Raw genomic sequence first — 13,837 nt, forward strand, 5'->3', positions numbered from 1 at the left:
TGCCATCAATTACCACTTCTTTAAGAGAGTCTTTTTGATGCTGTGAAAGAAATGTTATAAAATACTGGTTTTACTGCTAATCTAGTTGTGCTGGCAATGAGATTAACATAACACACTATAAAGATAAGTGTTCTATAAATAGCCTTAGAAATCGGCAACTATTATAGTAGAGGAAACAATCTTCTTTAAACCTCAGATACCAGGATGGTGTTTTCTATTAGACAGAAGGGACTTCATGACAATTATGAGTGGGTTAGCAATAGGTACAGCAGGCATTGTCCAGTAGAAACAGGGCAGCAAGGTGCCAGAGTGACCAGCATTAACATCTGAGAAGTCAAGGGGGATGGTGTCTGGAGGAAAGACCAAGCTAGCCAGATGGCAGAGGGTCACCTTGGGGGAACTGGGGATTAGGACAGAGCCTGTTCACTTGCCAGTAGAAAAGCACTTCAATATTTTCATAACTGGTTAACCTACTGAACCAGATGACTGCCTGTGCTGGGTGTGACAACTCAACACTTATGCTAGTTAAAACCAATTAGATGCTTGTTATAAACAACATAATTGCTAATTATAATGGGAATATGGTAGGGGCATATTCTTGCCAAAGACTATTTAATGTCATTAGGAATTTCAGGCATATGTCAAGGAGATATGAGATTAAACCATTTAAAATATGTATCACGGCCATATACTTACAACAGCTGCAAAGATGTATTTCTGATCTTTTTCTTGTAAAAAGAGCAGCACATCAGTTAGAAGTAGAGCTAGAATATCTTCAAAGGAAAAACATTACTAGTATTAATGAAGCAAACCGCAGTTCAAATGTCATTATTAAATATTCTGATTTCATGTTTGAAATTTAAATAAATTTATCAAAAATAAAAGACTAAGATTTAGTCTAATTATGAAACTTATTTAAAAACACCTGTATTATGATAGTCAAAGAGATATTTTATAGATAACAAGCTGTGTTTAAATGTGCACGTTCCTGTGTGTAACTGTAAGTATTGCTAAACCTCCAGCAAAATTTTCTTCCAAATGGAAGAAAAATATCCAATAAAAAAGAAGGTTCTAATAGAATGGAGCGAGCCTTTACCTTTATAGGGAAAAAGGTGCTTAATTAAAAACGTTAGAGGGCAACTTGTGCCCTGAATTATATATACAAATCTGCCATTTTGTTCCATCTAGATCTGAGGAAAGTTTGAGATCCTATACTTCCCTTACAAATTGTTCACAAGAACCTATCTTCATTATACCACTGAACACTCTGACATAGTTATCAAATTATTTATTCCTGCAAAGGGATACAGAGCAAATGACTTAGAGCCATAGGATCTACAGATTGTGGTTAATATTTTAGTTTGGTTAATATTCTAATTGCGGTTAATGTTTAGTTGCAACACTGCAAGTTGCTGATCAACAAATCCCATTCCAGCCATTCGTTGCAACCACTACCAAAACTTGATAAACATCCAATGGAAATAACCTCTCATTGCTTACCTCAGGAAGTTAAGATGGATTAAAAATGAGGAGAGCAGACCAGTGGTTCTTAACTCTGGCTGTGCAGCAGACTCATCTGAGAACTTTTAAGTACCTCTATATTAGAGCTTTGTCTCCAGAATAATAAACAAAGAATTTCTGGGAGAAGTCGTGAGCATTAGTAAATTTTTTAAGCTCCAGAGGTGACTCAAGTATGTGGCTGGCATTGAGAAAGCTTTGATCGGGCAAGGTGCTAGCTACAGAATCAGCCCTTAAGAATCTGAAAAAAACTGTTTTAGACTCTAACCAGATTAACAGGGTCGACTTAATGCCCATTAGCAAACAGTGGCACTGAGGAAGCACTTACGCTAATGCAAACATGGCTACGTATGCAGTATATTGCTCAGAAACGAAGATAACATACAGAGTTCAGTTCTCCCCTCAGTGGGCTGCCAGTCCCAGGCTGGCCTGGCAGACTCTAAGTGTACAGGCGAACTGCTTCACTTTCAACACACCACAGCTGCCAGATTAATGCTTCTGTGCCAATCATTAGCAGGATTCTCGGTTCCTTTGATTCAGACATCACAAACTTGTGAATTCATAAAATATAGATGATGGCTTTTGCTTGGGAGAAAGAACTCCCACCAAAGGTTTGTGGCATTGGCCACGTTTGCCTATGGAAGTTCACAACTTGATCCTATAGGAATCCTTCCACTGACCCAAGGTTTGTGTGTGTGCCTGCATCTCTGAGCCACTTTTCTTTTGAAAATCGGTACTCTGTTAAGCAACATGTATGAAAGAAAAGGAAATCGATCTGTTAGAGACACAGTACCTTTGAAACGGCCAGTAGCGGTTTTCCAAAAAACAAGGCCATCATGTAACAGAGTCCTTTCTTTGCTTATTAGTGCCTGCTTCCTGAACACATGGCCGTTTTTGAGCTTCGTGCATGTTTTGTTTTCAATCTTACTTAGGATCTCAAGCCATTTTTGTTTTTTCTCATATTCATTGACTTTTAAATCCACTGCTGCAATCATGTCCTTAATTAAGCAAAGAGCTTTGCATAAGTCTTTATGTTCTTCAGTTCTTTCTGCATGGGAAAAAGAAAGAAAGAAACACTATGCAATAAGCCAGAGTGCTAAGGAAGACAATTTTCCCCTCTATAGTTTTAAATAGTTAAATGTATAATCCAAATAGCAAAAATCTCATAACAAAAATGTTGGATTAAAATCCAAATACTATGTCATTCTGCATCCCTCTCCCAAAAAGAACCGTGAAAATATTTAATTATGAAAGATTTACAAAAGATTTATCAAATGTGTTTCAGTTGAAACACTGTGCAAATAGGACACCTGATTTGTAGGGACTGGTCTGACCCTTCCCCTAGAACAAGGAATGCGTTATAAATCCTAGCCTAGGCCTTCCTTCCACCTTCCCAGACAGAGGTAACCAAGCAATCCCCAAACCGAGATTCTCAGAACTTAACTGAGCTGCAGGCCCGTGTTGGAGTCCTTTCAATAAAATGAAGCTGAAGGGTGCCTTGAATGGGCCCCAGACTCTTGCCTTCCTGAATTTGTTCCTCCATAAAAATAACACTCAAAATTAACTGCATTCACATGAAGATGAGTATGAGTATATTAATAATATTTATTAAACATTTTTTGAACTAAAAAATTGGACCAAAGCACTGTGCCTAGATAGCCATGCTCATGCCACGAGAGTAGATAATCATCAATTCCAGTTGTTATTCTTTAAAACACTGTCCACCTGGTCTTATCTCTGGATTAGCTTGAGAAAAATCTCTGGAGGAGTTTCTGTAACGGCCTCTTGAAACTCCAGATGAAACTGAATGTACCTATTTCCTATATTTAAAAATAAAAAAAATACCTAGTTAGTGTTTATTGAGGCAAATAGAACTGAAAGGGGAAGTTTCAGGAGGTTAAAAGATGCTAGAAGGAAGGGAGAAAAAGATTGGCAGAGAAAATAAAAGGTTCTTTAGAACCCAGAACATGCAGAAGTAGCAGTCAAGTGGAATGAGAACAAGTCCTCCAAATGGTCTAAACATTTCCAGGTTTTAAATGTCTTAAATACATATGTATATGTATGTGTATGTGTATATGTATATGTATATGTATATGTATATGTATTTATGCATGTGTGTGTATGTGTGCGTGCGCGCGCATGTGTGTGTGTGTATCATTTTGTCAGAAAATCTCAAGGAACAGATCCAGATATCCATTTGTAACAAAAAAAAAGAGAGACTTTTTCACTGCCCACGAGAAAATACACCTCACCACTTTACCTACTGCCCACTAAGCAGCATCCGCCCCACTTCCCCGCAAAAGGTTTTCTTTCTAAAGAGCGTATTTAATAAATAGTACAGACAATCAAAATTGAGCTACAAGGTGACTTGGATAAGGCCAAGAAAAGGCTTAAAGTCTTTCGACCTTCAGGGACAAATCAGTCTTACACTCACTCAAAGTATAGCACCATCAGCGCTATCAGCTGGGACTCTTGTCAGAAATGCTTACCTTGGGTTCCACCTCAGACCTGCTGAATCGAAATCTTCATGTAAACAAGATCCCCAGGTGAAAGGTAATTCCTAACAGAGTTTGAGAAGCTCTGCCATAATAGAGTCATGTGAACCAATGTTCTCAATAACCAGAGAGAGAGAACTGAGCATTGATAAAGTCTGACCTAAGTAGGTAGTATCCTCAGCCACTATGACAAATGTGCCTGAGGAGCTATATGTCATACTTATTATTTTTGATTCACAGTAGGCAATCATTGTTCTTCATTCTACCAGGAAGTTGGCATGGCATGACTTTTGGGTAGTCGCACTAGCTGACCTAATATGATCTGACAAATTTCAGTATTTTAGGCATTGTATTAAACTTAAGAGAATATAAACACAATACCAACAGAAAGTCTTAATTTTACTTTCATTCCTTTGCTGAGAACAAAACTTATAAGGCTTTTCTTCATATATTGTGTTGATAGTTTCTTTTATGTTAAACTATAGGGAGCAATAAAAATGGGATACAAGGGAGAGATGTTACCATTCCTGCCTGAACTTAATTCTAAATGACGGAAAAATAGAAAGTCTACATCATGAATTTCTACTCACCAAGACCCTTCCTCCCCAAAAAAGGATGTTAGAAGTTTACTTTTTTAGAGTTGTCATTTAAAATCTCATTGATCATAATAAAGATAATATAAAAACAGGAGCATCTTATATATACCAGGCTCTGTAACAGGCACTCTTTGAGACAATCTCACTTAATCTTCACAACAGTTTCTTAAGGATTATTATTCTCACTTGGTAGAGGAGAAAACTGAGGCTCATTTAATTAAATTGTGTGGCAGATGCAAGTACATGTGATGGCAATGCAAGGTTACACAATTAGAAGAACCAAATCCTTGTTAATATAACACACTATCTGCCCCCACCCAAATAATAAACTCAAGATCAATACATTAGCTTGAGAAACAGGCATTTTTGCTTATTCATTCATTGCACTGATATGTGTTTGTTTATTGATCGTCTATTCTGTACTAGCCACTGCACTAGGCATTGAAGATCCAGTTATGAACCAGACAGACAAAAGTTGTCTAGATCCCTCCAGGAGTTTACATGTGCATTAATAGCTCCTTAAAAGATGCCCAGATGTTACTACTCCCTAGAACTTAATGAATTTGCGGAGTCGAAAATAGCTCCTTCATAAATCATTCTCAATCTAATAATTCACTGCTTGCAAAAGCTGACATTTGGTGCTAAGATCAATCGCATATGTTTCATCAGACTGTTGAGAAGGTAATAGGAGAACAAGGACAAAGAGGTGTTAAGAAGGTCTGGATATAGGGAAACTGTAGAAGGGAAAGGCAGGGTCAAAGTATGAAGAAGTCTTATTTGGGCTGCGTGGAGGAATTTAGACTATTGGCCAAGCCACATTATTAAAGATCCTTAGGCTTTAACAGTTTTTCCGTAATAAAAATCTTTATGAATCAGAGGCCACAAGCATGTATAGCTCTTTACAACACCTTAGGTATGTTTCAAACTAATGAGAGAAGCAAATGTTTGTCCCAGAAGTCATCACTCACCCTTTGTGTACTGCAATATCCTCTCTACCAAGACTGGGTATTTTGTGATGCGCTGAGTGACCAGCAGAATACATTCTGGAATTCCTCGGCGTCGAGCCAAAAGATTACTATTTCGGAGCTTAAAAAATATAGATATACATTTTTATATATACAAATTCTATCTGTATTTTCTTTTTAAGTGTGAATTTAATAACACAAAGAATCTGCAATAGCATAATTCTATTCAAACACAACACAATATGCATTAATTAAACCTTGATGCATTGTCATTAAATTACATACTTAGTCACGAATTTCAAAAACCCAACTCTCCAAGATTTCAAGTAGTTTCAAGTTGTTCTCATGTATTTCTAGTTAATTCCAAAAGTGAGCACATTCCAATACTTATAATGGTAAGATTCATGAAAAGCAAAAATTTTGAAAAATACTCAGAAATCAAAGTTAGATTTTGAGCATAAGTTTGCAGTTAACTAGGTTTTTCCAAAAGGTCTTTCTCTACATTTGTTATTATTTACCATATCACTTAAAGTTCCCTCTAATCAGGGTAACTTTTTTCTAAAAGTCTCAAAGTATTCTTTAAGATTTCAAGTTCTCCATATACACGTATATGGGAAGAAAAAAAAGGAAGAGAATCTGGTAACATTTTTAAAATGGTAGATAAAAATTTAGAATCCATGAAACTGTAAAGGACAAATTTCTCTAACAAATAAATTAGATGCCAAAAAGAGCGAAGAAGAACATTAAAATTAAAAAAGACATATTGTGAACCTTGGACAAATCTTGATTTAAGCAATCTAATTTTATGAGATATTCAGGGAAATCTGAACACCGGCCATCCATAAAAATATTTTCAAATATTGTTAATTTATTTAAGTGTGATAGTCACTGTATTTTTTTTTAAAAGAGATGTTGAATTGCTTAGCAATATCTATTACAGATGAAATGATATATGTTATGGATTTGCTTCAAACTAATCTACTGGGGGTGGGGTGGACTCTGCCTTTATATTTTTACTGTGGTTCTTATTCATAACTTGTCAGGGCATGAAACAGCTTCATAGGATATTACAAAGGTTCTCAGAAGCTTGGAGGACATGAATATATAAGCTACACAAATATAAGATACAGAAGAAAATGATTTGGTAGAAATATTTTACTAACAGAAAAAAAGACTTTCCATCTTTGCCACAAACTTATCACTCCCTTCTCCTTCCCCTGAAAAAAGGCACTGCCTGTGAAACTTGCTTAGATCACATGAGAAATGAGTGTCGACTTTCCCCATGCTGGTTTACCACTTTGTAAGAGTTTTAAAATACTTGCCTTAATAAAATTCTGAAACTTTTTATTCTGTTGGAGTTCTTTAAAGAGACTAACAGCTTCTTTGTGATGGCTACAGAATTCTCCGTATATTTTCTTCATTTTATTTGCATTTTCTTCTGAAAACTGAGAATAACATTTCAATGATGGTTTACAAATTTAGTCTGTTCTAAACATTAAAAAGATAATGCAATTTTCACATATTTCAATACATTCGTTATAAATATAGAATAAAATCATGGTTTCCAAAGCTCAATGCTGATGAGCAAATGTTAAAATAATTGTCTATTTATTAATCTATAAGTAGACAACAATGTTGGCATGTTCTGTCTATTAATGGGCCTGCTCCTTACTAATATTAGAAATGTTTTTATGAGAGCAGTTCATATTACTTTTCTGTACTTTTTATGGTGTACAAACAAATAGACTATTTACACTAAAAAGAAAAAGGATAAACGTCATGGAATTTCTGGAAACAAAATCATTTTTCTTCTCCAAACACTTTTAAAATTAAAGTAAAAGGAAGTAGTCAAGAGGTTAAAGGAAGAAAGACATCAACCTAATATCATTATATTATATTGAACTAATTCAATTTTCAAATAGCCAAGTGAAAAACATTTAATATATTTTATTCCTTTTTTGGTGTTTGTGCAACTTTGCCATTTCAATGTATAGTTTAATACTTTTATAGATAGAAGGGTTATGTGGAAACATTTGGGGGTCCTCAGTAAGGGTCCTTCACTGGTTGGCATTTACTCTGGCTAACTGATCATATCCATGGACTCTACCCTCCATCAGGAATTTAATTTTTGTCAGCATGCCACAAATGGATCAAGAGGCAGGTTATCATTAGCCAAGATAAAAGAGAGAGATGCGTAACCAGGATGCCAATTTATTAACTGACAGAGAGCAGCAGAGATGTGAAAGGGATATTTCAAAGAGCTTGGCCTATAGACAAATCTCTTTTCTTCTAGGCATGAACCTTAGGGATTTAATGATAATAGATCTGCCTCACTTCTCCTAAACAGAACAAGGGTTTGTCTTGAAGATGTTAAGACCATCATGGGCCCATTATCGGAGAGCCATCACAATAAGAAGTCTAAGTAGAATTTTCATAAAGGGATTTATTTACGGCTGTGATTCTTGGTGGAGGTAGCAGTAGGGCCAGGGATGGCCTAGTCAAGTCTTGTGACATACGGGGGATCCAGTCACTGGCTGTTAAAATCTCTCAGCCATCAGTCATACAGACCAACATCAAATAAAAGAAAACCAATCCAAACCACCTGTCAATTGGCATAAAATCGATTTCCGTTCTCCACAGACTTTTAACACTGCAGAGAATCTGCGAATCTTTAGGTTTTTGAGATTAGGGCTCTTAAACCTTTCTTACCTGTTGTACTAGAATATCTCCAATTCGGCTGATGATGAAATTCCTATCATTATCAGCACAGGATTCCTGTCTTCGCTCCTTCATGCTATAGAAGAAATGCCTATGAATTTCAAGTAACTCATCTAAACAAGGGAAGATTTTATCCACAGTGCTGTGGTCAAGCTGTAGCTCCTCTTTCATCCCTTTCCTGAAGATCTCAGACATGATGAACAAGGTTTGGATGTGATGCATTTCTGTTTGCATTAGCTCTGAAACATGTGAGCAAAAATAAGCTTTAAAAACCAATATCCCGACTGTCTTAAGTTAGTAGCTAAACACTACAGGTTACACAAATGAAAAAGAGGGAATGCTTAGAAATAACATTCTTCCACTATAAAAGTCAGCATCGATTAAACATTTAAGGTAAACTCAAATTATTAATCTATATTTTCTTTTTCCAGATAAGAGGATACATATAAGTCAAGTCCAATATACAACAATTTGTTGTATCTGAAACTCTCATAACATAAAGCCAGCACCTTTAGGTAACTTCAGCTAGGAACCAGGTGTTATTCTCTCCAGAATGCTGTATAAAATATAAGTTACCCACTTTTCTTTTTCTTTTTTAATCTTTTTTTGTATTGATTAGGAGCACAATTAATTTGGTGAATTAAATTGAATTCATTTATTCCTGGATCTGTTTCCAAAATTCTACTTTCTCCAGGGGAAAATAATGCATAATGATCAAGGGACATCATCGAGAAAGTGAAAAGACAAACCATAGAATGGGAGAAAATATTTGCAAATCAGACATCTGATAAGAGACTTGTGTCCAGAATATATAAAGAACTCCTATAACTCAAAAATAAAAAAAAAAAACCACTGCATGAATAAGCAAAAGATTCGAATAGATGTTTTTTCCAAAAAGATGTACAAATGGTAATAAACTCATGAAAAGGTGCTCAAAATCACTAGCCATCAGGGAAATGCAAATCAAAACCAAAGTGAGACACCACTTCATATATACTAGGATAACTGTAATAAAAAAGATGGACAATAAAGAAGTGTTGGTAAGGATGTGAGAAAATCAGAATCCTCATACATTGCTGATAGGAATGTAAAATAGTACAGTTGCTTTGGAAAATAGCCTGGCATTTCCTCAAAAGGTTAGACATAAAGTCACCATATGACCTGAAAAGTGGAAACAACCCAAAATATCCATCAATTGATGATTAGATGAACAGAATGTGTTATATTTACACAATGCAGTATTATTCAGCCATAAAAAGGAATGGAAACTGATATATATGTGTGTGTGTGTGTGTGTGTGTGTGTGTGTGTGTGTGTGTGTGTGTATATATATATATATATATATATCATGAATAAATCTTGAAAACATGATGTTAACTGAAAGAAACCAGTGACAAAAAAAATCACAATTGTACAATTCCGCTTATGCAAAATATCCAGAATAGACAAATCCAGAGAGACAGGAAGTAGATTAGTAGTTGCCAGGGGCTAAGTGGGAGGGGAAAATGAGAAATGACTGACTGCTCATGGGTGCAGGGTTTTCTTCCTGAAGTGATGAAAATGCTCTGGAATTAGTAGTTGATGGTTGCACAACCTTGTGAATATACTAAAAACCATTAGATTCACTGTAAAGGGATGAATTTTATGGTATGTGGATTAAATCTCAATGTTAAACATGCATCATGAGAGATAATAATAATTCACAATTTGTGGGAGCACAGGAAGTTCTAGATTAGTATTTCCAAATTCCCATGTTTTGAGAAAGAATCTAAAACATCAGCCATAGGAGTAAACAAATCTACATGTAGCTTTATTATTTTATCATAAACAAAAAATCTCTTTAGTTGGGAACCCACTAACTTTTAAGTATTGTTATTTACCATGTTTTATTGCCTACTCTGTATTAAACACATACCCATATCATTTCATTTACTCTTTTAATCCATATATCCATTATGACCAAAAAAAAGAGGAATGGTTTCGCTCATCTTTAAAAAAGAGCCAATGAAGAAGGTGAATGATTTTCTGCAGAACCCAAGCCTTTCTAACACAAAAGGCCATGCTGCCAACTACATTACATAATTCATCCCAAATGGGGTTAGATTATTTTTAATATATGAAATTGATAAATAAATTAAGAAAAATTACAGTACAATATAAATTGCTTGAGAAATACTAAAGGGGACAGCATCTTCCTTTCCAAAGTAAGTCCCACCAATATAGCTCTGGACAGATTTCAAAGCATGCTTACACATCGTCTCACCTGACCAGCATAACCAACACCTGACCCCGGTGAGAAGGGGTCCTCAGTGCCAATGGACTTTTTTGGTTCACATTTGAATATAGGCATACCTAATTTTATTGTGCTTTGCTTTATTTTCCTTCACAGATGTTACGTTTTTTGCAAATTGAAGTCAAGACCCTCCACTAGCAAAAGGACTACAACTCTCTTTATTACAATACTCACTTTATGATGGTGGTCTAAACCCAAACCTGAAACATCGCTAAGGTCTACACATACACAGGATCAGTGAAAACTAAGAGCTTGTTTCATCTTTCAAATAAGGTATCTTTTTGGAACCACTTTTTAGAATCTACTCTGTACTTGAAAATTTTCTGAACTTCATTTTTTCCTAACTAGTATATAATCTAACATCCCCTAATTCAGACTGCCTCCACCCCAAATGGGATGAAATAATAAAATGTCACCAGAGGTGAACTCCATAGTCATGACTGCAGCACATAGTCACACATTGCCCTAACCCAGGTGTTGCCAGTCCCATTGCATTCGGTGTGAATGGCACTACCCTGGTGTGTGTGAGCAGACTGTAGGGTCATATACGCAGTAGTCCTATTGATGCTACATCTAAATATGTGATTAAATTTTATTGTGATTAAATTTTATTGTGATTAAAATTTTACTGTGATTTAAAATTTACATTAAATTTTACTGTGATTCTTATAATAGCAGAGGTAAAGGCCATGCATAAGTAAACTTGAAAAAGGTCTGAGAAATAAAATTTGCTTTGTATCAGGTACATATAATGCCTCATAACATTTTAAACCTGAGTATCATTATTTCCCATTTTACAGATGGAGAAATTGAAGTCTAGATGAGTTAACAATTTTTCTGAGATCAAGTAACTAGAAAATAACAGAAGTTGGATTTGAACCCAGGTTGGAATGGTTTCAAATTCCAGGCTCTTTCCTTTATACCACAATGCTTCACCCTGACGATCATCTCTAAAAAGCTTACCAAAAATGACATCCTGTCTTTTGATGACATCCTTCTCCTGCCTACTACAAAATGAGGGGTCCACCACAAGACTCCAAGATTCTGCTTCGAACTCCTGGGCATCATTGCTGAGGTCACTCCACAGAGAAGAATCCACGACATCTAATGTGTTTTTAGAAAAAGAAAAGTTGAAAGTAGAATAACACGCATAACATAGACCTTCGCAAGTACCCATATTTATGGATTCATCACACTAAATAAAAATGCTATGAAAACAGAAACAACTAAGCCAAAATACTGATGATATAGAGTTGAAATATATGAAAATTAAACTGGTGAAATGGTACAAATCAAGACTCCTCTCATGAAAACAAAGAAGAATTAGGTGTTAACATAGTGATTATGTATATGCCAAAAAAAGGGACATATGAAGATTCTTTTGTTTGTTTTGGCTTTCTCTATTTTGGTTTTACTTTTAGTAACCTTCGGAGTCCACAAAGTGCTTACAGAATCATGAACACTAATTTCTTTTGCTCTGGGTTATTCTGTACTGTTTGTTCAAATCTAAATTTTGTACTTGTCCACTTGGTTTGCTCTGTACTTGGCTTGCTGTCCTTATTATAAACGTGAAGCAGGGTGTAAAGACTCGAGTCACATCTCAGTACAGATTTTTCTGACAGAATTTGACTTCTCTCTCCCTCCCTCCCCCACCCCCCTTCCCCCTCCCTTCTCCTCTCTCCCTCCCTCCCTCTCTCTGTCTTTCTCTCCCTCCCTCCCTCCTCCTCCCTCCTCCCCCCTCCCCCTCTCCCTCTCTCTCCCTCCCTCCCTCTCTCTTTAGGAAAACTAAACTCTATTTGTGCAAATGACACCCCTGAGAGAGATTCTAGCTCAAGCAGTAAAGATGACATGAAGAGGGGTTAATATCCAAAATTATAAAGAAACAATTCAATTTAAAAAAAAAAGCAAAGGGCCTGAATAGACATTTCTCCACGGAGGATATACGGATGGCTAAGGGACACATGAAAAGATGTCCCGTGTCACTGATTATCAGAGAAATGCAAATTAAAGCCACAATGAGTTATCACGTCACAGCTGTCAGAATGGATTTTATCAATCAATCAATCAATAAACAACAAATGTTGGTGAAGATGGGGAGAAAAGGGAACTCTTGTGCATTATTGGTGGTATTGCAAATTGGTGCAGCCACTATGGAAAACAGTTTGGAGGTTCCTAAAAAATTAAAAATAGAACTACTTTATGGCCTACCAATTCCATTTTCTGGGTATTTATCTGAAGAAATCCAAAACACTGATTCAAAAAAATATGTGAACCCCTATATTTATTGCAATGTTATTTACAATAGCCAAGATCTAGATGCAACCTAGGTGCCCACTGACAGCTGAATGGATAAAGAAGAGGTGGAGAGATACATATGTATATATGTATGTATGTATGTATGTGTGTGTATATGTATGTATATGTATATGTATGCATGTATGTATATCTCACACATATACAATGGAATATTACTTGGACAGAAAAAAAAGAATGAAATCTCACCATTTGTACCAACATAGATGGACCTACAGGGTATTATGCTAAGTGAAAAAAGTCAGAGAAAGAAAAATACCATATGATTTCACATATATGTGGAATCTAAAAAAAAAAAAAAAAACAGAAATAGTCACACAGAACAAACTGAGGGTTGCCAGATGGGAGGGTGTTTGGGGATGCTGTGTAAATGGCGAAAGGGTTAAGAAGTACAAATTGGTAGTCACAAAATAGTCATGAGGATGTAAAGTACAGCATAGGGAATATAGTCAATAATACTGTAATAACCATGTATAGTGCCAGGTGGGTACTAGACTAATAGGGGGGATCACTTTGTAAATTATAAATATGTCTAACCACTGTGCTGTACAGCTGAAACTGATATAATATTGAATGCCAACTACAATTAAAAACAAAAATTAATGTTTAAGCATTTTAAAGAAAATAAAAATAAACACACACACACAAAAGATGACATGACAATTAACTTAAAGGCTTAGGTTTAAAATAAAAGAAACAGATTCCTGCAGCAGAGTCCCCTCCTTCCTTTTGTCACTACTCTCTTTCCATTTGGTTCTTTCACTTATTGCTACAACTTGGATACAGTAAGTAAGCCTTCAGGTTAAGTCCTATCCTACAAAATATGCTCTTTGGATAAAATGCTTTTATTTCCCAACAAGTAAGAGGCAACAGATGGGGATAAATATCCCAGAGTTCCAAACAAGTCAGTCTTAACTAACTAACTGAAGGATATATATT

At 35.7% G+C, this 13,837-nt stretch overlaps 1 protein-coding gene across 6 annotated transcripts in view; it reads right to left on the bottom strand.

Moving 5' to 3' along the window:
* The window catches only part of ARHGEF28 (Rho guanine nucleotide exchange factor 28), a 259,146-nt gene that overhangs the window by 50,562 nt on the left and 194,747 nt on the right, over nt 1–13,837 (bottom strand). For all 6 annotated transcript variants that reach the window (XM_036226271.1, XM_036226272.1, XM_036226269.1 and 3 more), the window contains 6 exons: nt 11,549–11,689; nt 8,284–8,531; nt 6,897–7,019; nt 5,578–5,695; nt 2,312–2,566; nt 697–773 (listed from right to left, as the gene is read on the bottom strand). In XM_036226271.1, the coding sequence (XP_036082164.1) occupies nt 697–773; nt 2,312–2,566; nt 5,578–5,695; nt 6,897–7,019; nt 8,284–8,531; nt 11,549–11,689 (962 nt within the window). The remainder of the gene's footprint in view (nt 1–696; nt 774–2,311; nt 2,567–5,577; nt 5,696–6,896; nt 7,020–8,283; nt 8,532–11,548; nt 11,690–13,837) is intronic.

This window comes from Rousettus aegyptiacus, unplaced genomic scaffold (assembly GCF_014176215.1).
Source record: "Rousettus aegyptiacus isolate mRouAeg1 unplaced genomic scaffold, mRouAeg1.p scaffold_m13_p_8, whole genome shotgun sequence".
NCBI lineage: Eukaryota > Metazoa > Chordata > Mammalia > Chiroptera > Pteropodidae > Rousettus > Rousettus aegyptiacus.